The sequence below is a fragment of the Babylonia areolata genome, chromosome 14 (genome assembly GCF_041734735.1).
Source record: "Babylonia areolata isolate BAREFJ2019XMU chromosome 14, ASM4173473v1, whole genome shotgun sequence".
NCBI lineage: Eukaryota > Metazoa > Mollusca > Gastropoda > Neogastropoda > Buccinidae > Babylonia > Babylonia areolata.
Genome location: NC_134889.1, coordinates 14368176 through 14394210, shown reverse-complemented (window position 1 = coordinate 14394210; position 26035 = coordinate 14368176). Strand labels below are relative to the sequence as shown.

Here is a 26035-nt window from a genome sequence, read left to right as displayed (position 1 = left end):
TGTGTATAATGTGTATAACTGTGTTTCTTACCTGGTCTGCATCTGTGTGTATGTGTGTGTGTGTTGTGTGTGTGTTTGTGTGTGTGAGTGAATCCATTTGTGTGAGTGAATGCCTTTGTGTCTGTGGGTGTGGGTGAATGTGTGTGTTTGTGTGTGTGTGTGTGCGTGTGAGTGTGAATGAATCCATTGTGTGAGTGAATGTGTGTGTGTGTGTGTGTGTGTGTGTGAGTGAATGTGTGTGTGTGTGTGTGTTCCACCAATGTGCATTATATTTAACATACTGTCACACAGGACAAGGACGCCTTTCTGCCTGACAAGATCCGCTGGGTGGGTTGCCGTGGCAGCCATCCAGGTTACCGTGGCTACCCGTGCAGCATGTGGACCCTTTTCCACACACTGACTGTGGCGGCATATGAACATACTGGCAGTGGTGAGGGCCTCTTCTTTTGAAATGGATGGATGGTTGGATGAAGAATGGATGGATGGTTGAATGAAGAATGGATGGATGGTTGGATGAAGAATGGTTGGATGAAGAATGGATGGGTGGTTGGATGAAGAATGGATGGGTGGTTGGATGAAGAATGGATGGATGGTTGGATGAAGAATGGTTGGATGAAGAATGGATGGGTGGTTGGATGAAGAATGGATGGGTGGATGGATGAAGAATGGGTGGATGAAGAATGGATGGGTGGATGGAGAATGGATGGGTGGATGGATGAAGGATGGATGGGTGGATGGATGAAGAATGGATGGGTGGATGGATGAAGAATGGATGGATGGATGGATGAAGAATGGATGGATGGATGGATGAAGAATGGATGGATGGATGGATGAAGAATGGATGGATGAAGGATGGATGGGTGGATGGATGAAGAATGGATGGGTGGTTGGATGAAGAATGGATGGATGGATGGATGAAGAATGGATGGATGGATGGATGAAGAATGGATGGATGGATGAAGAATGGATGGGTGGTTGGATGAAGAATGGATGGATGGATGGATGAAGAATGGATGGATGGATGAAGAATGGATGGGTGGTTGGATGAAGAATGGATGGATGGATGGATGAAGAATGGATGGGTGGTTGGATGAAGAATGGATGGGTGGATGGATGAAGAATGGATGGATGGATGGATGAAGAATGGATGAAGACTGGATGGGTGGTTGGATGAAGAATGGATGGATGGTTGGATGAAGAATGGATGGGTGGATGGATGAAGAATGGATGGGTGGATGGATGAAGAATGGATGGATGGTTGGATGAAGAATGGATGGGTGGTTGGATGAAGAATGGATGGGTGGATGGATGAAGAATGGATGGATGGATGGATGAAGAATGGATGGATGGATGGATGAAGAATGGATGGATGGAGAATGGATGGATGGATGAAGAATGGATGGGTGGATGGATGAAGGATGGATGGATGGTTGGATGAAGAATGGATGGGTGGATGGATGGTTGGATGAAGAATGGATGGGTGGATGGATGAAGAATGGATGGATGGATGGATGAAGAATGGATGGATGGGTGGATGAATGGATGGATGGATGGATGGGTACTGGCAGTTTTGAGAGCCTTTGTTTTGAACTGGATGGATGGACTGAAAAACTGACTCACTGACCGACATGTCTGTATCGTATTTTATCGCATTGCATAGTATTGTATGACATTGTATCACATTGCATCGTATTGTATTGTATCACATTGTATCCTATTGTATCACATTGTATCACATTGCATCGTATTGTATTGTATCACATTGTATCACATTGTATCACATTGCACCGTATTGTATTGTATCACATTGTATCCTATTGTATCACATTGTATCACATTGCATCGTATTGTATTGTATCACATTGTATCACATTGTATCACATTGCACCGTATTGTATTGTATCACATTGTATCCTATTGTATCACATTGTATCACATTGCATCGTATTGTATTGTATCACATTGTATCACATTGTATCACATTGCACCGTATTGTATTGTATCACATTGTATCCTATTGTATCACATTGTATCACATTGCATCGTATTGTATTGTATCACATTGTATCACATTGTATCACATTGCACCGTATTGTATTGTATCACATTGTATCCTATTGTATCACATTGTATCACATTGCACCGTATTGTATTGTATCACATTGTATCCTATTGTATCACATTGTATCACATTGCACCGTATTGTATTGTATCACATTGTATCCTATTGTATCACATTGTATCACATTGCACCGTATTGTATTGTATCACATTGTATCGCATTGCATCGTATTGTATCACATTGTATCCTATTGTATCACATTGCATCGTATTTTATTGTATTGTATCACATTGTATCCTATTGTATCACATTGTATCGTATTGTATTGTATCACATTGCATCGTATTGTATTGTATTGTATCACATTGTATTGTATTGTATCACATTGTATGGTATTGTATTGCATTGCAATGCATCCTGTTGTATTGTATTATATCACAATGTATTGAATCGTATTGTATTGTATTGAATCATATTGTATTGTCCTATTGTATTGAACATGGAACCCCCCACCCCTGAAAAGAAATCAATGTTAACAATGCCAACACTCCCCCCCCCCCCCCAACCCCCCACCCCTCCCTGCAGCGGTGAACGCCCAGGAGGTGCCCCTGGCGGTGCGGGGCTACATGGAGCACTTCTTCGGCTGCCAGGAGTGCTCCCGCAACTTTCTGCGCATGGCGGCCTCCATGGAGCGAGACATCCACCGGCCTCTCGACGCTGTGCTCTGGCTGTGGGCCGCCCACAACAAGGCCAACCGCCGACTGCACGGGGAGCCCTCGGAGGACCCCCAACACCCCAAAGTCCAGTTCCCCTCTGCCCAGGACTGCCCCCCCTGCCACCGTCCCCAGAGTGTCAACCCCCCCTACACCGGCTGGGACGCGCCCGCCGTGGCGCTCTTCCTTGTGAGGTTTTACGGTAAGGACGGCATTATTCTTGATGCTGCCACCACTGCTGAAGACGAAGAAGGCGAGGAGAAGGAAAGCGAGGATGGCGCGGCGGAGGAGGGAGAGATGGACTGGTGGGAGAAGCAGCAGCGGCAACAAGACCTCAAGAAGATCCGGGAGCTTCGCGAGCAGAAGAAGAAACGGAAGCTGGAGCAGACGCAGCAGAGAGAGGCGCGGAGGAGGGAGAGGGGGGAGGAAGTGGAGGGAGGGAGGGGGAGGAGAGGGGGAGGGGCACGTCGGCAGCAGGGGCCTGATGTCATCAAGGAGAGCGTGCATCACCGGCAGTTAGGGGAGGGGTGGGGGCTGAACAGCATCGACGTCGGGGTGTGCCTGGTGTTCTACGTCAGCTGTGCCATCATCATCCTCATCCTGTACTACCACTTCGTAGTGCAGAGGAGGTTCCGTCTGCCCTGCAAGAACTGGATGCCAGTCTGATGAGTTTGACTGCCTGGGGAGCGTCTGTTCGCCATGCAGAAGGGTAACCACGTACTGGCGATTTTGTGATGCTTTTCATTTTTGTTTTCTTCTGAGTGTGTTTTGGGGTGGGTTTTTTTTGGGGGGAGGAAGGTGGGGGGAGCGAGTGTGGGGTGGTAAGTGATATTATATATGTTGATTTGCTTATTGATGTTCATATTTTTCTTTCTTTGAGAATTCATTTATTGTAAGTTGTGATAATTGTTTATAGAAATTATTTATTTATTTATTTATTTATTTTTTCTTAAAATTGTGACTTTTCCTTCTGATGTCAACAGTGTACCACTGTCAGGCATGAACTGAATCATACGCAGTACACATTGTCTTCTCTTCCATGTTTTTGCCTCGGCTCGTTGTTGACACAAACGCCTGACTTGTCAGCCACTGATAGCAAACAGTAATAGTGTGATTGTCATCCACCCCATACTTGTGTGTGTGTTTGTGTGTGTGTGTGTGTGTGTGTGCATGTGCATTTTGAGGAGTTGGGCTGGGAAGTGGAGGGGTGGGTGAGGGAGAGTGGAGGGAATGATGAGAAGGGAGAGAAATCCTGGGTTTCTTCAGTGGCTGTGGATGGAGTCTGTTGAAAGGTGTGTGTGTGTGTGTGTGTGAATGTGTGTGTATGGATGTGGGTGTGTATGTGTGTGCGAGAGATAGAGAATGTCAGCAAGCAAACTTAATCCTACGGACAATGTAACTGCAAGCGGTGTGCGGTCATCTATAGATCAGAGACGTCGCTTTTTGCCATGTATGTTTGCACGCTGTGCACTTCTTGTACTGTTTGAAGAGTGTTTCTGTTGTGTGCGTCATAACAATGTGGAGGTGAAGGGGCTGTGATAAATGATGATAAACTGATTTTGCACAGGGTAGACGTGCATTTGTGGCGTTACCCTCTGTGTGTGTACACATGCGTGTTTAGCGTTTTGACTTCTGGCTTTGGTGATGGCTTTGATTGCTTCTGTGTGCATGTGGTTTCCGTTTTAAAATGAAAAAAAGTTAGGGACGTTTTAGTAATTTGACTTGTTAAGGTTTGTTTTTTGTGTGTCATTCTTTTTTCACATCTGTACATGTTGAGTTCATGATTTGTAATATGCTATGAAATGGTGACGGTTCAGATATATATATGAAAAAGAAGCCGGTCTCATTTTTCACACAAATTCTCCTGGTATAATGTCAGTGGAGAAAATGTAACCAAAGAAGTTGAGTATGTGAAGGAATAAGATATATATTTCTGGTTTCTGCCATCAACAATCAGAAGAAAAGTGCTTGTTAGAAGAAAAGAAACGGGGACCTCATTTCATCGTCTCATCCAATTGATTGGCCAGTTCTGCCCAGCTTTTGGTGCACTGAGGAGGGCAGCCTGGCCCTGTGTGGTGGAACTCCACGAGAAGCTGTGGGGACCACCTGCTGCACTGCGGAGGACACCAGACCACGCTGCTGACAGGATTGACCATCTGACAGCATGATCTGGGGAATGCAAAAGAAGAAGAAAGATTGATCAGCCACGCACTCTGCAAGCCAGCACGCAGCACCACAAGGCAAGGCCTTGTCTGGAACCCACAGGGAAAAGGAAGAGAGGTTGTCCAACAAATATGTGACGTCGTGACCTGGAGGCAGACATGAAGAGGACAGGCCACACCTGGGGACAGCTGGAGTGACTTGCACAGGACAGGGATGGCTGGAGAGTGCAACCTGTGTCCTGGGTGAGGCAACAGGTGAAGGTAAGGTGAGGGTGATGAGGAAATCAGCTTATGCTGTATTGCTGGAACTGATGATGGTGAAAGGGTTAACGGTTTGGTTTGGTTTAAATTTTTTTTTTTTTTTTTTCATTTCCATCATCAGCCGGGTGATGGACAGTCAGGGTGGGAGTTGGTTTCTGTTTCTTCTCTGGAACATTTTCTCTCTCCTCCTCCTCATTGTTCTGGTGTGTACTTTTATGTAAATTTATTTTGTGCTTACTTAACATCTGTGATCGACATATTCTTGAATGGAACTGTTGGCACAATCATGTGAATTCTTGAAGCGTATGTATGCTATACGCCATGTGTGTTGGTTGTGTAACGGATTGTAAATTATTTGAAGAAATTTGAATCCACAGGCACCTCTGCTTCTTTAACTCATTAAGCCCTGCGGCTGAGTATTGCTCCGGCGTCAAAATTTGTCTGAATCTTCTTCTTCTTCTTCGTTCGTGGGCTGCAACTCCCATGTTCACTCGCATGTACACGAGTGGGCTTTTCCGTGCATGACCGTTTTTACCCCGCCATGTAGGCAGCCATACTCCGCTTTCGGGGGTAATTTGTCTGAATGAAACAGTTTTCATGTTCATTCATTTGCAGCAACCACAAAGAAAGGGAGCTAACTTCTACAGTATTTCTGGATGTGTCCACATGTAGTTTGGAGGAAAAACTGTATCTTCTGTGTTTTTTTCCCCACATCAATATGCCACGGAAGACTGCTAAAGCTGTAACTCCCTGGATTGAATGGGTTCAGATTTTTTTCCCATCAGACTCTAGCTGCTCTGTTACTTTCTTTGGTGATTCGTTCAGTTTCAGTTCAGTCAGATGTGTGAAGATGAGAGATGAAGCAGATTATCTGAGAGATGCCATATTTTCGTTTTTATCCCAGGATTTATGTTTGAGAGAAATCTGTCGCTGATTTAGTTTCAGTTGCTTAAAATGTGTAAACCAAATGATGTGTTGCCAAAGTCAAATCACAGTTATGTTTTTTTAAAATTTTTAGTTTTTGTTTTTCTGTTTTCTTGAAATGAAAATGCCAAATGTGTTGAAGTTTACGTCATCTCAGAGTGTGTCATCATTGTTACCACTGTGCTGCTGTGAGTGTGTTACACAGGCAGAGAATGAGTGTGAGCATGCACATGCATGAGCACTTAAAGGTATATATGCATATCTTATCTAGATTCCTACTGTATTTGTGTTTGAATGTGAACCTCAGTTCATGATTGTACTTTATATGTGCTGTCCCTCCCAATATTCCTTGTGTCCCGGATATACTTGGTATTCTGTTCTACTGTTCTATCCTATTCTACTCTACCCTGCTCTGTTCTGTCCTATTCTATTCTGTTCTACTCTACCCTGCTCTGTTCTGTCCTATTCTATTCTGTTCTACTCTACCCTGCTCTGTTCTATCCTATTCTATTCTGTTCTACTCTACCCTGCTCTGTTCTATCCTATCCTATTCTATTCTGTTCTACTCTGCCCTGCTCTGTTCTGTCCTATTCTATTCTGTTCTACTCTACCCAGCTCTGTTCTGTCCTATTCTATTCTGTTCTACTCTACCCTGCTCTGTTCTGTCCTATTCTATTCTGTTCTACTCTACCCTGCTCTGTTCTATCCTATTCTATTCTGTTCTACTCTGCCCTGCTCTGTTCTGTCCTATTCTATTCTGTTCTACTCTGCCCTGCTCTGTTCTGTCCTATTCTATTCTGTTCTACCCTGCTCCGTTCTGCCCTATTCTATTCTGTTCTACTCTACCCTGCTCTGTTCTATCCTATTCTATTCTGTTCTGTTCTACCCTGCTCTGTTCTGTCCTTTCCTATTCTTTTCTGTTCTAGTCTTAATTAATAACATCCTATCCTGTTCTATTCTACTCTATCCTGCTCCATTCTGTCATATTTTCTGTTCTGTGTCGTGGGTTTTGACACTGGCTTCAGTGCAGACAAACAGACGATAACGAGAAGATGAGCACAAAGAAAAGAAGGAAAGTATTTGTTCTGTTAATAACATTGATCACAGCTGCAGGATTTGAAGGAAGAAAGATTATCCGTTCTTTCCTTAGTGTGTGTGCAAGATCACATTGTCACATGCTATTTCTATGCTTGGCGTAATTATGTGCAGGTAACTTTTGTGCATGTGAAACCATTGATTTTGATTGATTTTTTAACTTGAAAAAAAAAAGAGGACCAAACAGAGTTGTTGGTTTATTGTAATCAGACAGATTATAGGGTTACAGTTGATTGGATATTACATTTTTCATTGAAATTTTGTATGTGTGAGTGTGTGTGTGTGTGTGTTTGAGAGAGAGAGAAAGAGCAAGAGAGAGAGAGAGAAAGAGAGAGAGTGTTTTTCTGTGTGTTGTGTGTGTGTGTTTCTGTGTGAGGGCATCCTTGGGGGGTGTGTGTGTGTGTGTGTGCGCATGCACGCGCACGTCTGTGCATGTGTCTGTGTGTGTGTGAATGAAGATCCTGTGTGTGCATGAAGATCCTCTGTGCATGTATGTCAATCTGTTTCTGTATATGTGCACAAATATCCTTGAACACAAATTTCTCAAGTGACACCAAATGAGATGTCACTTACCTTTGCAATATATTTCATCACAGAGCCCACAACTCTGGAAAGGACCCACATAGTTCATTCATTTCTGTGTGTCAAGTGGTTTGCACATTCCAAGTTGAATCTCTCATTTTTCTGATGCAAATATGCCTTGTCATTTGATATTTATGAAGTACTTTGAATGGTATTGTTTTGTTTCTTATTTATCCGGATACTGAGTTTACTTCATTCAGAATGTACTGTGGACTACTGACATGAAATCTGGTTCCAAAGTACTGTGGATAGTCTGTATTTAATTTGCCCCGCAATACCCCAGAAGTTTCCACATTCAATCTTGATACTCTGAACAGCAAGTACTAAGTAAATTGATTCCAAAAGCTCATACACAGATTACTGTTCATTTATAATTCATGTTTAGGTATTGTGGATAGTCAATGTTATTTGATTCTATGTACTCTAGTTGTAAATAGATTGATATTCAAATCACATGGATCCAACTCGATACTGGGTTGCAATTTCAGTTTGATTCTAGATGATTGAGTGCCAATATTATTTTTGAACTGAATATTCTGGCAGGTAACAAATGAAAGCGGCCAAAGAAACTGGTACATGATACTTTAATTAGGTTGTAAGTGATGTGGATATGTTTGTATTATGTACTTAACTTTGTGTATCAGGAAATCTGGATGCTAAATACTTCTTTTGATGTAGCCCTACCCCTCACATTCCTCTGTTTTTTTCCTTCTTTTATACCCTAGGGCTGGGTGGGAAAAAAGCGTATGTTCTGCTTATCTCATTACCCTGGTAAAATAAAATTTCGTTTCATTTTGTTTCGTTTTTATACAGTTTAACTTTGTGTATCAGGAAATCTGGACACTAAGTACTTCTTTTTATTAAAATACTTATTTGTTTATTCAGGAAATTTATTTTATTCAAATTTGTATTTCATTGTACATATATTTTTTCCCTACATCTTTCATTCTTGACCCATTTGGTAGGCTCTCAAGGCTTGACCAGCGTGTTTGGTCGTTAGGTCGTACATCTGCACCCCAACCCCGCACCCCCATTCCCTGCTTCCCCTTCTGTTTGTTTATTTATATTCACCACCACAGGTGATCCTAGCTGACTGGACAGTGCACTGCCATAGGCGACTTTAGTTGACATCCAGGGATCATGTTAAAAGGACTGTTTTTCACATTGTAACAAAACTTGACAGCTGCAGCCAGTTTCCTTCCTAAAGAACAATGACCAGCCTTTGCCCCCTGACCCAGTTAGAAGAGAACAAGTCCACTGTGTTGTTTTGACGTGAGCTGAAGCCTGTGGCCGAGAGCATCGTTTCTGAAATACTTGGTGCTGGGGACTGTTTTTCACACAGAAACTTGGCAGGGAAAAAGTTAAGCGGATGTCATGTTGCGAAACTGAAACTTGATGGTAATATCTGTGAATCTAATTATCTGTCTACCTATCTATATCTGTCTGTCTGTCTGTCTATATAGATGTAGACAGATAGATATAGATACATCCATGTATATCTATCTATAACCATCTTTTTCCCCTGAGTGAGAGCACATTGATCCTTAGATTGTGAACAATTCCTCCTTATGTCATGGTTCTCTAGTCCTATACAATATTTTACTGAATGATAATAATAAGAATAATGTACATTTATATAGCGCCCTTTCTCTCAAAGAGCTCAGGGCGCTTTACATGACAGAAAATATTACAAATTGCATAAATCATCCATGACCACTCTTTCTCAAAACCCCTCCCTCCTCCCACTCTCCCTCTCCCACTCTTCATGTGTCCAGAGACTTTGGTAGGTTCTCAAGGCCTGACCTCTGAAGACTTTGTTTCGTGATGTCCCCCCCGTGGACGCTGATGGACTTCTTGAAAGAAGTGAACATTTTTAATCAGATTTGAAAAGTTTTTTAAACTTTGAGTGGAAAGCTTAAAGCTGTGACTAGTTTTTATTGGATTTATTTTATTTTATTTTTATTTTTATTTACCCTTGACCTGTAGTAGTTATTAACATGGCGATAGCCTTGAGATGGCCTCAGTGGTCGGCAAGGCTCTAAGCACCATAATTTGATTTGATTTGATTTGATTTGAAGGCCTGATCAGTGCATTGGACCTGGTTCTTTTAAAAACTACATATTTTTTTTGTTATTATTTTTATTTCATGTATAAGCAGTTGTGGTGTTACTTTGATAGATCAGTCCACATGCTTTGATGCCTCCTTGCAGCTGAAGCTATAACTGTCTAGTCTGGGCGTTAGTGAATGTTGAGTCATTCCCTTTTTTTTTTAACTGAGTATAAAAAGAAAACATATTCCCTGAGGAATCGACCAGTGGAGAATACAAGTGGTGGAACATGAACTCAGTATTTCAGATTTGTGCTCATTTGTTTACTTTTTTTGGTTTTGTTTCCTTGCATGGATTTTTGTTGCTGAATTTTTTTTTTTTTTTAAATGTAGTAATGTGTTAAGAGTATTTCAACTGATATGTTCACAATGTTTGAAATATATATTATATGTGTATAAAAGTGATAATGTAGTCATGGTCTGTTTCATGTCAATATGCACATGTTTAATGTGTAGTATCTATGGATGCATGTGAATGTCTACATTTGTATTGTGTAAGTCTTTTACGTTAGGAATGTATCATGCAGTTTTACATTAGGAAGGTATAGCAGTAGTGCTGGTTATCATGGTAAGAGTGAAAACTCAGAGCTCAAAATTTCCAGATAATGTTAAATTGTCCTGGGGATAAAGAGGTTAAAATAACATAAATAAAAACCCACAAGAACCCCCCCCCCCCACCCTCCCCTACTTGCCCCCCTTGCCCACTCATCCAAACCCCATTCCCTCAAATTTCTACTTGCCCTCTCCTATTTAAAAAAAAAAAAAAAAAGGCAGTTCATAAAAGTAACTACCAGCAGTCTAGAGCAGTAACAAGTCAGCAGACACGACTCATGTAAGTCGTGCATTTTACATGAAAGGAGGATTTAATTGTTTTTGTTGCTAACAATAAGAAGACATAAACAGTTCCACAGTGAATTCAAATTGATAGGCACAATAGCTGAGTGGATAAAACATTGGACTTTAAATCTGAGAGTCCTGGGTTTGAATCTCAGTAACAGTGCCTGGTGGGTAGAGGGTGGAGATTTTTCCAATCTCCCAGATCAACATATGTGCAGACCTGCTAGTGCCTGAAACCCCTTCTTGTATATACACACAGAAGATCAAATATGCACATTAGATGTCCTGTAATCCATGGAAACACCAACATACCCAGAATAGAATATCCCCCCAAAACAGAGAATGGCTGCCTACGTGATGGGGTAAATAAACAAAATGGTCATACACTTAAAATGTTACATGTCTCAATATGTATGCTTGCGTGACTTAAACCAAACCTGACTGAATGACACAGGAAACAAATGATGAACGCCCAACGGTGGCTGTCAGTTGGCTCCACCCAGAGGCAGCCTGTTGTGCAAATGACCCCGTGTTTGTAAAGTGCTGGGAATTTGGACTCTGACTGAGGATAGACAATAATTATATAAAAGTGTCCATATGAGTCATTCATTCATTCATTGAAGTGAGATCTGTCATTTCCACGTTGACACGTTTTATTCATGGAACACACCTTGTCTCAGTGAACAGGGGAGGAGGGAAGTGTGATCGGTCTGCACTGAAGCTGACTGCTCTTTCATCCTGCCACTGAATGTGTCAAAAAACAGGTTTCCCAGTGGACAGGTGGATAGAGCTTTTCCACTTGTCTGCCAGAAAGAAGGTTTAGCTGTCCTGGACAGTGGGATGGGTGGGTGTTTTGAGTCCTGAAATTGGTTGCAGTAACAGAACACTGGTTTAGTCATTTCTAGTCTTGAAACTATTTGTTTAATCTGTGAGTGTGGGGGTGGGGGTGGGGGGGTGAGGGGGAGGGGTGCATACGAGTGTGTGAGAGAAAAATTTAAGATGTTCTGTTTTAGAACTGCCCATTTTATGTGACACATGTAAATGCTGCACTCTGAAAATGTGTTCCCCATTTGTGAATGTACTGGAACTATGTTTGTATATGCTGCTAATCGGGTGAAGCATACACAGGTACCGGGTAGTTTTGAGGGTAAGAGATAAACTGATTGCTAGGCCGAACAATTTGCTTGCATCTGTTGTTCGGAAAGACATAAGTGTACATATTGTGAGAGTAGCTCATTTATTTCTGTGCATGCAGAAGTTACTCTTTTTATAAACTTTTTGCACAAAATTACCAGAACAGTTGCTTATGAAGCATACAATTACAAAAATAGATATTAAGAATGTAAATCTAAATAAAAGAATAGATAAGTAAATAGATACATAAATGAATAGATAAATAAACTGCATACAATAATGGTGGAGTAAACAAAACCAAGTCTTACTTTTATTTTCTCATGTTAAAGTAATGACATAAACTTCAAAGTTTACACATTCTTGGCAATGAACATTAGGGGTAAAATATCTATTTTTTTGAAAGTTGATGACATATAATATGAATTTATATTTGAATAAACATTTCTGTTACTGATGTTCATGATTTTTTTGTGTGCCATGTATTTTTAGAACAGCAATAATTGAAAGCAGTTTCTTGTTATTTGTTTTAGTGTGGTGTCTGTTTTCAGTACTACTTCCCTGTAATGATTTCGAGAACATCCAGTGTAAGTCTGGTTTGTGTATTGATTTAGTAGCTGCTTTATTTACAGGGTTCCCACAACATTAAGGGCCACTTTGGAACTTTGCACAGTTTTTTTTTTCTCCCTCAGGGCATGTTGAAACGATGGTGAGTTTTCAGCAAATAGCGATGTGTGTGGCCAGTCTGATGACTGCCGCTCATGGCCTTGCTTTCTTCCACATGCACTTTCTTTTTTTACAGTGAAAAACCACAGCTATCATTTATTTCCCCCTGTGGGGATGCCGGGGGTCTTTCAGTATAAATAGCATCCCTGTCTTCTGGAAATTCTGTGCTAGAAATTTCCTCTTTTCTATCATTCTCTTTGTTTCTGCCCTTTTTTTTTTTCTCTTCACTGTTGTCTCCTTTTTCTGCCTTCCCAGTCCATTCCCCTTTCTTTTTTCAAACAAGCCTTTACACTTTTTTCTCTTTCCCGCAGTCTATGATGAACTATCAGTGCTGTTTTGTTCTGGCAATTAGGTAGTGAGATGTAAACACTGGAATGGGGCACTAGTTGCCCATTCTGCAGCATTATTTACCTGTTTGGCCTTTATAATTGACTCACTTGTGTAAACAAAGTGAGTCTATGTTTTAAACCGGTGTTCGGTTGTCTGTGTGTCTGTGGTAAACTTTAACATTGCCATTTTCTCTGCAAATACTTTGTCAGTTGACACCAAATTAGGCATAAAAATAGGAAAAATTCAGTTCTTTCCAGTCATCTTGTTTAAAACAATATTGCACCTCAGGGATGGGCACAAAAAAAATTAAAAAAGAAGCCAAATTACATGCAAACTGCATTTACTGTTTATATATTTTTTTTATTCTCTAAACTTGGCACTTTGATCTGATATTCTGACACAACAAGAGCAGTCATTATTATCATTTTTTTGTTCAAACAGGAACTTCTTTTGCTAAGCATGGAAGTTACATTTATTTTGCAAACGTTTTGGTGCAGATAGTAAAAAAGGGAAATTAATCTGTAATTAATGCTAGGGGACATAATTTGCTTTAAACTGACCTTTCTCATCTTAAACATTACCTTTTGGAATTATACTCAATACATAAAAAGCTTGTGTGTTTTACTCTCAGCGTACAGGGCTTTCACTATGTTCATTCGCCCAAGTGGCCCTTTTCGGAAAATACTAAAATCAATACGACAAGTGGACTTTATAGATCTATTGGCTGAGCCCTGAAGGTCATGGACAAAAATCAATTGTGTACACATATTTATACACATTTAAAGCGCATGCTCATATTCTTCGTGAATGCAAACATTTTGTTTCAAGTTGTTGACCTGCCCGTTCAATCCTATATTCAATCGACAGTACACGATAACATGTGATGGAAAGTTGGAGAAGGAGACCGTTAAATATTTATTCAGAGAAAGATTTGTGAACGCCTCATCATTGTGCCCCAAACTACCATAAAAATATCCACAGAATCAGTCGGAATTCACAGTTAAAAATAATAAACCATGTGAGTTAATTCCCTTGAATTGATGAAACGTAAAAATTTCCAGTCTTGACTTTTCTCAAAATGAAGTCCTTTTCACTTCATAAGATGTTTAGAAGTACTTGTACTTGGTTCTGCATGTTATTAGTTTAACAAAATACTCAATTTTCATATCAACTTTAAAACTATAAAACTAGAATGATCATAAAAGAGAAATTGAATCAACCGTGTCAACCGGGTGTAACTAACTGAAACTTGTACATCTATCTAGATCCAGAGAAAACCGCTAAATGTTGCAGTGTGATTGCAGCGATAGCCATGTCTCCTTTACCGTGGACTTAAAAAGAATTTTTAATTGCCCATAAAGATATTTTGAATGCTCAAGATACACCAGAATAATATGATTGAAACAGCGTTCTCACCGCGAAAACCGCAATCGATTTATCGCCCTTTAAAAAAAGCATGTTTAAATATTATATTTTTGAATGTCAGTTAAGGAGCCATTATAGTGTAATGGGTAAGACAGTTTCTTCTCACCCGAACACGCGGAGTTCAAATCTGCCGTTAGGACTTTTTTTTTCTTTCTCTTTTAACCTGAAGCTTTATAATAACAAATACAGAACACATTTTAATGATTAGATTTTTTTTTTAAAGTGTATCACAAGTGAGTCTTGAAGGCCTTGTTTTATTTGCTTTTTTATGATTGTTTATAATCTGGGGAAGATGAATTAAGTGGAAGGGCTTATTTGCCATGAGGAGCTGAATGGTTGGGATACTGTGTCATGAACTGTGTTTTGTGGGTTTGTTTTTGTGCTTTTTTTGTACATGTGACAGTTTTGTGTTGACGCGGTTGAGCATTTGTATGGTTTGACAGTCCTGATACGGCCCTGTGTGGTTGGCTGGACTATAGGCAACAAGAAGAAGAACATCGTATATTTATAAACCACCAGATAACTGAACAATCTGAGCTGAAACATCAATTTTTCAAGCGCATTTTTCAAACTGTGCATGGTGCATGTGTGACTGGAAAAGCTGTTTGTGGTTTCAATGAAATGCCAGTGGCGGACCGTGTGCAGCCTGTGTGATCTGAATTACCAGTTGATTTTTTTTTAGCATTTTATGAAAACATACAACAAAGAGTGGTAACTCTCTCCATTCACAAGGTACACAACTTCAAGTCAGTGCTGTTTATGCTACTGATTCAGCTAGCACACAGGGAAATAAAAGGTACATTGGAACAAACCCAGACATTTCCTCAAAAACATACCTGGTTTTATGAAGTGGTCCCTTAACCTTTTGAGAATTCTGTATGCTCATATTTTATGCTTTTTTTTTTTTTTTTGTTCAGTGACATTGAAAATAATGTGCTTCAATTCTTTTTTTTTTGCATTTTTAGTTAAGCATGAACACTTAGTGCTGTTAGGTTGAAATTGATTTGCAATCACTTAAGGAAAAGGATGAGAGTTACTGGTTTGATTTTGTTTTTATACTTATTTATTTTATAGGTTTTTTTGTGTGTGGGTGTGTGTTTTCTTTTTTTCACTTATTGTAGTTGGGTTTTACATTTGACTTGGATGGAATGATGTCTGTTCCTGTGAGCAGTATGGTTGGGTACTTGTCCCAGATGTGTGAAGTGGGTTCATATGATAGAAGCAGATTCATGTTTGATGGTAAACAAGTGTTTGCTGCATAGATGATGGATTGTGAAATGTCTCAGTGTTTGTTCATGATTCGTCGACCAAGGAGTCAGAAATGTTGCCCATCGTCCACAGACCAAAATTTAACTTTTATGTGTGTATTATTCATAATTCAGAGATTGAATGTGTACTGACATATCTTTGTGTATTACAACTAAATGGTGAAAGTTGTGGCTTCTGTATGTTTTTGTTGTTAAATGTTAGTTGTACATTTGAGTCATGGTATATATCACACCACCTCTGAAAGATGTATGTGTCTTGCTTATGTTATTGCTGTTAACATGGTAGTTGTACATTTGAGTCATTGTTGATATTAAACCACTACTGGAACATGGTTGTTTTTTGTTTTGTTTTGGAAGTATGTTTATTGATAGTCATGGTAGAAAGTTACTGGTCAGCAGCAGATGGTTGTGGACATATTGTCCTCGAGTTCATGTGATTGGTGTGTAACAAACACGGGGAATAACCGCATGTCACTCAGATTTGTGCTGTTTCCTTTTCTCTCTGTCGTTTCTGCCTTTATTTTTCTTCTCTCTCTGTCGAGCTGCTCTGTTCTGTATTTTCTGGAGCTTGTTGAGTTATTATTATATGTGTGTTCAGGTTTTGTTGTTGTTGTGTTCAATCCTCAAGTGACAACTTGGTGGAATGGTAAACGTCAAAAACATGTTCCAGGTTAATGTGCATGAATATCAATTCTTATAGTAAAGTTTTTCAGCCCTGATACCCGACACCGACCTGTGTGGTCAGCTGGGGTTAACCCTTTCACCACCGTAGGCGACGTTAGTTGACATCTGAGGGTCATCTTAAAAGGATCATTTTCACACTGTATTGTATTGTATTTAACAAGAGATTTCTCTGTATGAAATTCAGGGAGAGTGCCTCGTTACACTGAGAGCGCCACCCCCTTTTTTTTTCCTGCCTGCAATTTTGTTTGTTTTCCTGTCAAAGTGGATCGTTCTACAGAATTTTGACAGGAACAACCCTTTTGTTGCTGTGGGTTCTTTTACCTGAGCCAAATGCATGCTGCACACGGGAGCTCAGTTTAACGTCTCATCTAAATGACTAGAGTCCAGACCACCTCTCGAGGTGTAGTGGAGGGGGAGAAATGCTGGCAACTGTGGGATTCAACCAGTGCGATCAGATTCTCTCCCTTCCCAGGCAGATGGTTACCACAAGGCCAACACTGAATTCCACCGTAACAAAGCTGGCCAACTGCAGCCACTGGAACAATGACTAACCATTGACCCCTGACCCAGTTTAAAATAAACAAGTCCACTGTGTTGTTTTCACATGAACCGAAGCCTGTGACTGTGAGCATCATTGCTAAAATACTTGGCAGTGTTTTTCACACAGCAAACTTAGTGATGAAAAAGTTAAGCAACAAAAAAAGGAAGGAGGGAAGAAAGAAAGAAAGAAAGAAAGGACAATTTCAGCACTTCGTACTTTCTGCTTCTGCTCTCTCTCTCTTCACACTTCACAATATTAGAATTTGCGATCATTTATTTCCATTTGGCAAATAATAATAATAATAATCATCATCATCATCATAACTATAAATGTTGACATGTGTAAGTTTGAGTGCAACCAACACACAATCATCCTGGCAAATCAATGAGCCATGAAAGTTGATTTGGGGAAAGAGACAGGACAGAATGGAGGGGGGCAGGGAGACACCCCCACCCCCCACACCCCATCATTCTCCAAACTTAATCCTTTCTGTCTTACGCATCATGATCTGAGAAAACTCATGCTCATGTCCACACACAACATACAGTCCTCTCGAATATTCTCACTTTAAAAAGCCTCTTCTGCATTCTTACTGAACAAAGACACAAAAAAAACAGAACAAAAAACGACAAAACCCCTGCCCCCAAAAAACCATGAACAACATAACAAACACCCCCCCCCCCTCACCCCTCAAATAAATACATAAAGAATGACATACATGGGCACAATTTTTCAGCAAATCAGTCTTTACACGCATAAAAAGAGATTAGAATACAACATTAAAAGCAAAAACCAACAAAATTAATGGTTACCCCCACAATCCCCCCACCCCACCCCACCCACAAGATTCTATGCTGTGAATGGATTTTTTTTTTAACCAAATATGATTTAACAAAGAGAGCTTAAAAAACTTACGCATTAACCTGGTTTCTGGATACTTGGGAAAGCAACATACGTGTGATTTGATTCAGTCAGTTGCATTTTATCACTCTTACACTTTTCTTTCTCTTGTCATAATACTTACTCTTTTTTTTTCTCTGCGCTATCATCCTCTCAGCGGCATCATCCTTGTACCGTTCACCACCCACCACCCCCTGCCTCCAATCTACCCTTCGTCCTCAATCACACCCAGCTTCATTAACTGCAGTGTCAATTTTGTTTTGACAGCGTCGATACGACCACAGAAAGTTTGAGGATGACTTAAGATGCAGTGTAGCTTAAACCAACAAAATACCCACTTGTCCCTGTAATGAACAAGTGAAACAGAGGAAGTGAAACAACTGTGATCTTAATCTAACAACTGTGATCTCGATTTATCTGCAAAATCTCAACTTTTTGGAGGGTTCAGGGGTGTGTGTGTGTATGTGTGAAGCACAAACCTTACAATCAACCGACCACCACCTTGCTGGTTGTCAGTGCAAGTACTGCATTAACACCTGCTGGTATGTTTTCACTGGTTACATACATCTAGATCTGTGGCCTTGTAATGTGCCCAGCTAGAAAGCAAGTGAACACAGGTTTGAGTCTAGTATAGACTGAGATTTTTACTTTCTCCTCCTTAAGACCTTGGGTGCTGGTCTTTCAAATGAGATGATAAACTGAAGTCCCATGTAAGCATGCACATAGTGCATGGAAAAGAACCCATGGCATCAAAAATAGATGTCCCTGGCAAAATCCTGTTGGAAAATCCACAGACTCTAAAATTTTAAAGAGTGTCACAGGACTGTATCGACAGGCTCTTCCCAGGAGACAGCAGCCTGATTTCACACACTGGAATCCTTCCAAATCCTGCACAACTATTCACTAACCTGTGGCTGGTCATGACGGATTTTTTTTTTTTTTAATACAAAACTGTTGGTCGCTGGGGTACAGGGGACTTTTTACAGAATTGCGTGTCTGAATACCAAAACTAAGTAAAATAACAGATAAAAAAAGGCCAAAATGTGAAAATACTCTCACCAATAATAACAAAATTAATGATAATAATGGGTATATATATTGCACTTAGCAAAGGGACCCAGACTACTAACAATTTAACATCAATGTGGGAAGAGAAAATAGTTACAAAAATCAATCAATCAGGGCACAATAACCAAGACTTACCAAACATGCCAGGTTATAAACATGATTTTCTACCAGTTTTGAGCCCTCTTCCAGTCGCCAATTTTCACATCATGACCGTGGTAAATGTAGCTTTTGGTATTCAACAGAATGAATGAGACGAAGCGAAGATTTCTCCTTTCTCTCACACACCTCCTCTCCCCGATCCCTAAGAATTTAATAGAAACAAAATTTATGCCAGCTAAGAATACAGACATACACAATCCCCCACCCCACACCCCCTGCTCCAAACATATAACCTACAGGCAAACAGAAACTAGAACACAATTACACATGTAGCGATTCAATACAGTTAAACTGCAACACACAGACACACACACACTCACACAATACATTATATACACAGTATGCCATTCCTTGCCCAAGTCATCCACAACACACAGACACACACACTCACACAATACATGATATACACAGTATGCCATTCCTTCCCCAAGTCATCTGCATTACACAAGCACATGAGCACTGAAAAAAAACGGTCGTGTAAAAAGAGGAGCACCCATTTTGTTGCAAGTATTTAATCTGTGATTTCTATGAGGACACACAAAGAAAGAGTCATGAACACAACGCATAATACACAGCATTCAGCCATCAGTATGCATGAATACAAACCACACGTACTGGGTGGGAGCATTATGTCATTTGCATGATCGAAACAGCGCATATATGCTTGTGCGCATGCACACACACACACACACACGTCTTTAATTTACCCAGACATGATCAACCAATCTGTAATAAAAACCTGAAAATTAACATATATATATACAAGCCAAGGTACCATAATTTTTTAGCTTCAAATGGTCCCATGCAGCTGAAACAACACCTACTGCTCAAGCATTCACAGGTGAATGAGCGCTTGTGCAGTCTTGTGAGGTAAGTCCTTACCAATGAGCACTTCTGAGCAATTCCACGCTCGCCAGACTTTCATAGTAAAGCATTCCTCTGCTCCAAACATCGGTCTGACCAATGTCCACATAATCATGATGACTGACTTATCTCCCCCTCTCCACAAAAAAACAGATGCAGGTGCAAATAACACCATTTCCAACAAAGACCCATTTGGTATCAGGTATATATATCTATTTTTTTCTTTCTTTGGTGAACACTACTGAACCTGTTGTTATAGAATGTCTTCATTCACAATTCTGATAAACAGATTCACACTTGACTTACACCTGTATTCACATGTCTGCTCAACAGATTCACACCCGCTTGTATTGTTATGATAGTACATGTTTTGTTAAGTGAAAACTACTGTTTTACCCACTTTTTATGTTTCCCCCCCCACATTCAGGTAAAATCAAGGAATGCTGGTTACATAGTACTCCTCCATATAATTTTCCCCCTTCATGCCACCATCACCACCACCCTCTCTCTCTCTCTCTCTCTCTACACACACACACACACACACATGCATGCACACAGAAAGTACATGTACAATATAATTGTTGAAGCCATCATTCAAAAAATGTGTGCAACACATCAACAAACTTTTATCACAGGCCCATGCAAACAATCATTGGTCCAAACACGCAGAGCATAACTGACCTCCTTATTTGAGATGTTTAAAAAAAACTGATAAATATCTTATTTTAAAAAGCCACCTCTATTCATATCATAACCTCAATAATAATTACAACATCATTCAGTGTCTTTAGTATGCATCCCAACTCAGAAACAAAGAAACAAGAAGTAAAACTGTGGTGTCAAAAAAAAGAAAAGAAAAAAAGAAAAGAAAAGAAAAAGAAGAAGAAAAAGGAACAAGAGCTGTCTCCATTAGATATAATGCTCAAGCAAGTAAACATTCGCTCTGTAAGTTACATCCAGCAAAATGTCTGGACAAGGTCAAGTGATGGATGAATCATCTGCTCAGAGCATTGTTCTGAACAGGCCTAACTCTTCGTTTGGCGTAAATTGTCAAATCTCCTAATGACTCAAATCCATGTCTTAATTATTTCGTTTTTGAGCTGTTGCCCTGACTTGTCAACTCCCTCTTTTATTACACTGTTCTCTCTCTTAGACAAAAATATTCATTTTCTTTTCCCTGAACCCCAGCCTTTGTCTTCTGATGCCTATAGCCCAACTGATCATGCAGGGTCATAGAACAATCCGTCACAATCTGCACTGTTGTGCGTGAGTAATGAAGCCATCACACTTTCTTTTGCCATCAGTGTCGTTTCAAGCTGTGATAAACACTGGGTGGGAAATGGTGAAACACTTAAGGTCAGAAAGTTAAAGGTCCCTAACTTTTCAGTCTCAAGGCGTGAGTAATGCGATGAATTTATGCGAATGTCATGCATCTGCTCTTTTTTTTCTTTCTTCTTTCTCTTTTTTTTTTTAAACCCAAGCAGGTGTGGTGCAGTGCATATGGATCAGGCACCCTGAAACAAACTGACCGATGCCTGTCTGAACTCCCTTCATGGGGTAAGCCGAGTACCACATGTGAGAAGCAAAATGCAGAGACAGGCCAGATTGCACTGCTGTTGTATCAAAGCCCTGCGGGATCACTGACTGAAGATACAGCACACTTTTTCCTTCGTGCAAACCCAGCTTGTTTTTCTTACTTTATTTACCTGCTGTCACATTTTCACAATGCTTCAATACAGTGCTTCTTCTTACGAAACCTTAATGGCACTGACGAAGAACCACCCTAAACCTTTGTTAACTTTAACATCTACGGATTCAGCTTACCAAACAGCCACAGAGTAAAATAATTTGTCAACGATTTTGCTGTTCACCAATGGAAAAAGTGTTCTTGTAGAACTTGTGTGGTGCGACCTGTCCTCTGAGAATGTAAAAAAACCTTCCCAACTGGTCACATGAGTGTCATTTTATTACAGATGCCAACCCCTGTCTAGTGTTTGTAGGAACAATCAGGAAACTTGGTAAGAACATTTTGAATTTAGTAGGAACACACAGACTCCGAGCGACTTAAGCAAATGGGTACAGGTGCAATTTGATCGAGACGCAACTTGATTTAGCAATGTTCTCTCTTGTTCGGGGCATGTGATTAAGCTGGTTGGTCCACTCAATGCTGTTTAAGTGTAAACATGCAGGCAATTAGCTGAGCATCATCACGTGAGATCAAGGTTAACAGTGCCTGCCCTGGCCTTGTGATCGATAATTCTAAAGCGTCTGGGTAATGTTATGACAGGAAAGCACGTAACGATGCTATGAAGTCCAAGAATTAACTCAGAACAATTTTCACGTTGGCGTTATGTTGGAACAAACTGCGATTGAGCATAACAAAATACGGCATAATTATAATATTTGGCATCTCTGTTTTATGTTAAATTCCTTCAAACTGACAACATTGAGCAGATATCGTTTTATATTAAATTCCTTCAAACGGTCCTGATGACGAGACAGAAAATGCAGGTAAACTGTTTGATAGTGAATCAACACCAGAAGAATGAATACCTGAGATAAGAACTTCACTCTTTTGGCTAAAACAACACCCTGAATGGCATTTTTAAGTGCAGTTTCTTAGTGGTGTGAATTTTAACAAGATTAAAAAAACCAAAAACAACCCAGAAAGGTCTTTTGTTGGGCAGTGCTTTATCAAATTAGAGAGTACCTTTCACAGTGGGTCATTTTCATCGTAATAGAAATTGTAATATCATTATAATAATCTATCTATCAATATATATTTTAGGATTTTCCAACAGAAGGTAACTGAAGAATCCTAAAGCAGCTGAAAGTCATAATATGATGGGAAACAGTCATTCTGTCCTGAAATAAAGCCATTCATTCTTCATTCTGTCCTGAAACAGTCATTCTGTCTTGAAACAGAGTGATAGAGTCATTCTGTCCTGAAACAGTCATTCATTCTGTCCTGAAATAAAGTCATTCTGTCCTGAAATAGAGTCATTCATTCTGTCCTGAAACAGTCATTCTGTTATGAAATAGAGTCATTCATTCTGTCCTGAAACAGAGTTATTCTGCCCTGAAACATAGAGTTATTCATTCTGTCCTGAAACAGTTATTCTGTCCTGAAACAGAGTCATTCACTCTGTCCTGAAATAGAGTCATTCATTCTGTCCTGAAACAGAGTCATTCATTCTGTTCTGAAACAGAGTCATTCTCTCCTGAAACAGAGTTATTCTGTCCTGAAACAAAATCACTGTCCAAAGAGCAACACACACACGCATGAGGCGCCAGACATCTGTATCTTGAACATGGGTCACTGAACTTTTCCCAACTACGTGAAAATTCTCACGGTGGAAAAGTACAAAAAGCAAAAAAAAACCAAAAAAAACAACAACAACAACAACAAAACAATCACAGCAAACTGCATAGGAGGATAGAAGAACAACCTTCTGAGGAGACATGCAAACGTATTGTGCATACTAAGTAAGTTTGGCGTGTTGTAACCCTGAGCACACCAGTTTTCAGTTTGTTCGGATGTCATCACAAGTAGCTGAATTCTGTGTGGGGAGGGGAAGGAACAAAAACAAAAGTAAAAGAAAAAAAAAAACACAGAAAAAGCACAACAAAAAAACTTGCAGAATAAACTGTACAGAATGAACAAAGAGACAAATTCATGCTTCCATCACCATCTGAATAACAAGTCTGAGAAAGCGAGAGAACAGAGAGAGACAGACACAGAGATAGAGACTGAGACAGAGAGAGTGAGAGACAGATACACAGACTGGAGGCAACCATTTCAATTCCCTGTTTCTTCATGAATGCTGCAAAAAACAAAACAAACAAACAAAAAACCCAATAAAATTCCACAATCTGTCATTCTTTCCAATGATGGTAACAGTTTTCATAATGATCACATAACAATGACAACAAATCTGACGATAATTCATATTGGTGATGCTAATGCCACTTTTTTCACTGTATGTTCAACTGTTAAAAGAAAAACACCCCCCCCCCAAAAAAAAAACAACAAAACTTTATTGCTTTTGAAAAAAACAAAAACAAATCCAAAACAACTGTGTCATGTTTGGACCAAAAAACACACAAAAATGTTATCAACGCAATAAACGAATTGTATGATGTTAACCCCCCCGTGTCCACAATGTTGGAGAAGACACAACAAGAAGCGTCACTTTAACCCCATGAGTGCTTGTCAGTGAGGAGCTGTCATCAAAGGGAGCTCACAGGTCAGGTCATCTGACAGTCACCATTCTTTATCTGGACTTCTTGGGACTGCACTGCTTTTGTGAATTTTTGTTGTTGCAAAAAGTTCAACTGCACCTCTATAAAAAAAAAAAAAACAACAACAAAAAAACCACTACTCAAAGTACATGACTGGCATTTCAAATTCATGCTACGCTGACCTCATATGAGCACTGTTTACTTACTGTGATGTATATGTATGATGAGTGTAGCGTAGCGTGTGTGGGATCACAGGTTAGCACCTTCGCCTGTCATCACCTCTGGAGAAGCGACAAGCAATGGGAACAGCATATCAAAGGTTAAAGGTTCCCTAACCTTTCACAACCGTAGAGGCAGTGAAATCATATCCACTGTCGTCTATTAGGGCTCGGCATGCGACAGCAGGGATGGATTTAAATCCTCTCCCTCCGCCGTTTCAACCTTCCCCGACCAAAGTCAGGCACCTCCTTCACACCTGTGTGGAGTCGTGAGGAAAATCAAGACGTGAAGTGCCTTTCCCTGGGACACAACGTCACACCCAGACACAGCCTCAAACCCTGATCACTGCTGAACATTGGATCCCAAGTCCCACGCCTACACCGACTCTGCCACGTCGACCCTGGTAGAGCCGACACGGGGGGGAGTCATTCTGGAACCTTGACTGGGAAGAAACGATCACTGGAAGGCCAGCACTGAGCAGTTATGTGTCTTGATCGGTCTTCATCTGTCGACAAGTTGTGAGTCCTGACAAACAGCACAGAGCTTGGAGCTGTGCCAGGAGTGTGCGGTGAAGGAAGGCCTAAAAATAACTCCTCACCACAGGGAGGTCTAAAAATATCTTCACGCTACAGGGAGGTCTAAGAATAAATCCACACTACACAGTTCTAAAAATAACTCCATACTACAGGGAGGTCTAAAAATAACTCAACACAACAGGAAGGCAAAAAAACAAAACAAAAAAACAACCACCACACTACAGGGAGGTCTAAAAATAACTCTACACCACAGGGAGGTCTAAAAATAACTCTACACCACAGGGAGGTCTAAAAAAAACTCCACACTACAGGAAGGCAAAAACACCACTACCTCCACACTACAGGGAGGTCTGAAAATAACTCCACACCACAGGGATGCCTAAAAATAACTACACGGTACGAGGAGATCTGAAAATAATTCCACACCACTGGCAGGCCTAAAAATAGCTCCACACTGCACAGGTCTAAAAATAACCATATACTACTAAGCAGGCAAAATAAAAACAAAATCTACACTAACAGAAGCTCCATGGTCAACACATTCAATGTCTGTGTGTGGCACCATCTTCTCCACAGAAAACAGCATGGACAATTTTTACACACACACACACACACACACACACACACAGAATCCCATCAAAACACAGAGGAAAAAAAAAAGCCCGACACACTTCCAGTGAAAGAGTTAAGTGTTTCAGTATCAGGCGTCACACACACATGTAAAGGATCTTCTTTTTGTCCATTTTGCAGTCTGCAGTCTTGCCGTCACCGCGGCTTAAACCGTTTCATCCCCTGGTGTATCAGCGTTGCCATGGAGATGGGTAGTGATCATGGCGGCCTGTCTCACCACTCCTGAAGACAAGCACAGCTTTCTTCTCACTGTGTGGTGCTGGCCCAGGAAAGGAAGACGGGAGGAGAGGGAGGGATGGAGGGAGGAGCAGATGCCATCACCTGAAGGCTACGGTGCCCCCCTTCTGCACGATCATCTGCAGCCCCGAATCTGAAAACAGGGACACACACACACACACACACACACACACACACACACACACACACACACACACACACAGAGGGTTCAATGAACAGTGTGACGGCCACAACAGCCGAGTGATTAAAGCGTTCAATCTGGGGGTCCTTGGTTCCAATCCCAGTCGAGGCGCCTGATGGGGTACAGGGTGGAGTAAAGGGTGGACATTTTC

At 40.5% G+C, this 26035-nt stretch overlaps 2 protein-coding genes across 4 annotated transcripts in view; one reads left to right on the top strand and one right to left on the bottom strand.

Annotated features, from left to right (window-relative positions):
• LOC143289852 (sulfhydryl oxidase 1-like) overlaps nt 1–15951 on the top strand; it is a 28053-nt gene extending 12102 nt beyond the window's left edge. Inside the window, exons 9-10 of the mRNA XM_076599043.1 lie at nt 292–430; nt 2648–15951. Of these exons, the coding sequence (XP_076455158.1) occupies nt 292–430; nt 2648–3441 (933 nt within the window). The 3' untranslated portion in view covers nt 3442–15951. The remainder of the gene's footprint in view (nt 1–291; nt 431–2647) is intronic.
• Nucleotides 15952–17103: 1152 nt separating this feature from the next.
• Nucleotides 17104–26035, bottom strand: part of LOC143289851 (EEIG family member 2-like) — a 64666-nt gene continuing 55734 nt past the window's right edge. For all 3 annotated transcript variants that reach the window (XM_076599039.1, XM_076599041.1, XM_076599040.1), the window contains one exon: nt 17104–25836. In XM_076599039.1, coding sequence (XP_076455154.1) covers nt 25784–25836 — 53 coding nt within the window. In that variant the 3' untranslated portion in view covers nt 17104–25783. The remainder of the gene's footprint in view (nt 25837–26035) is intronic.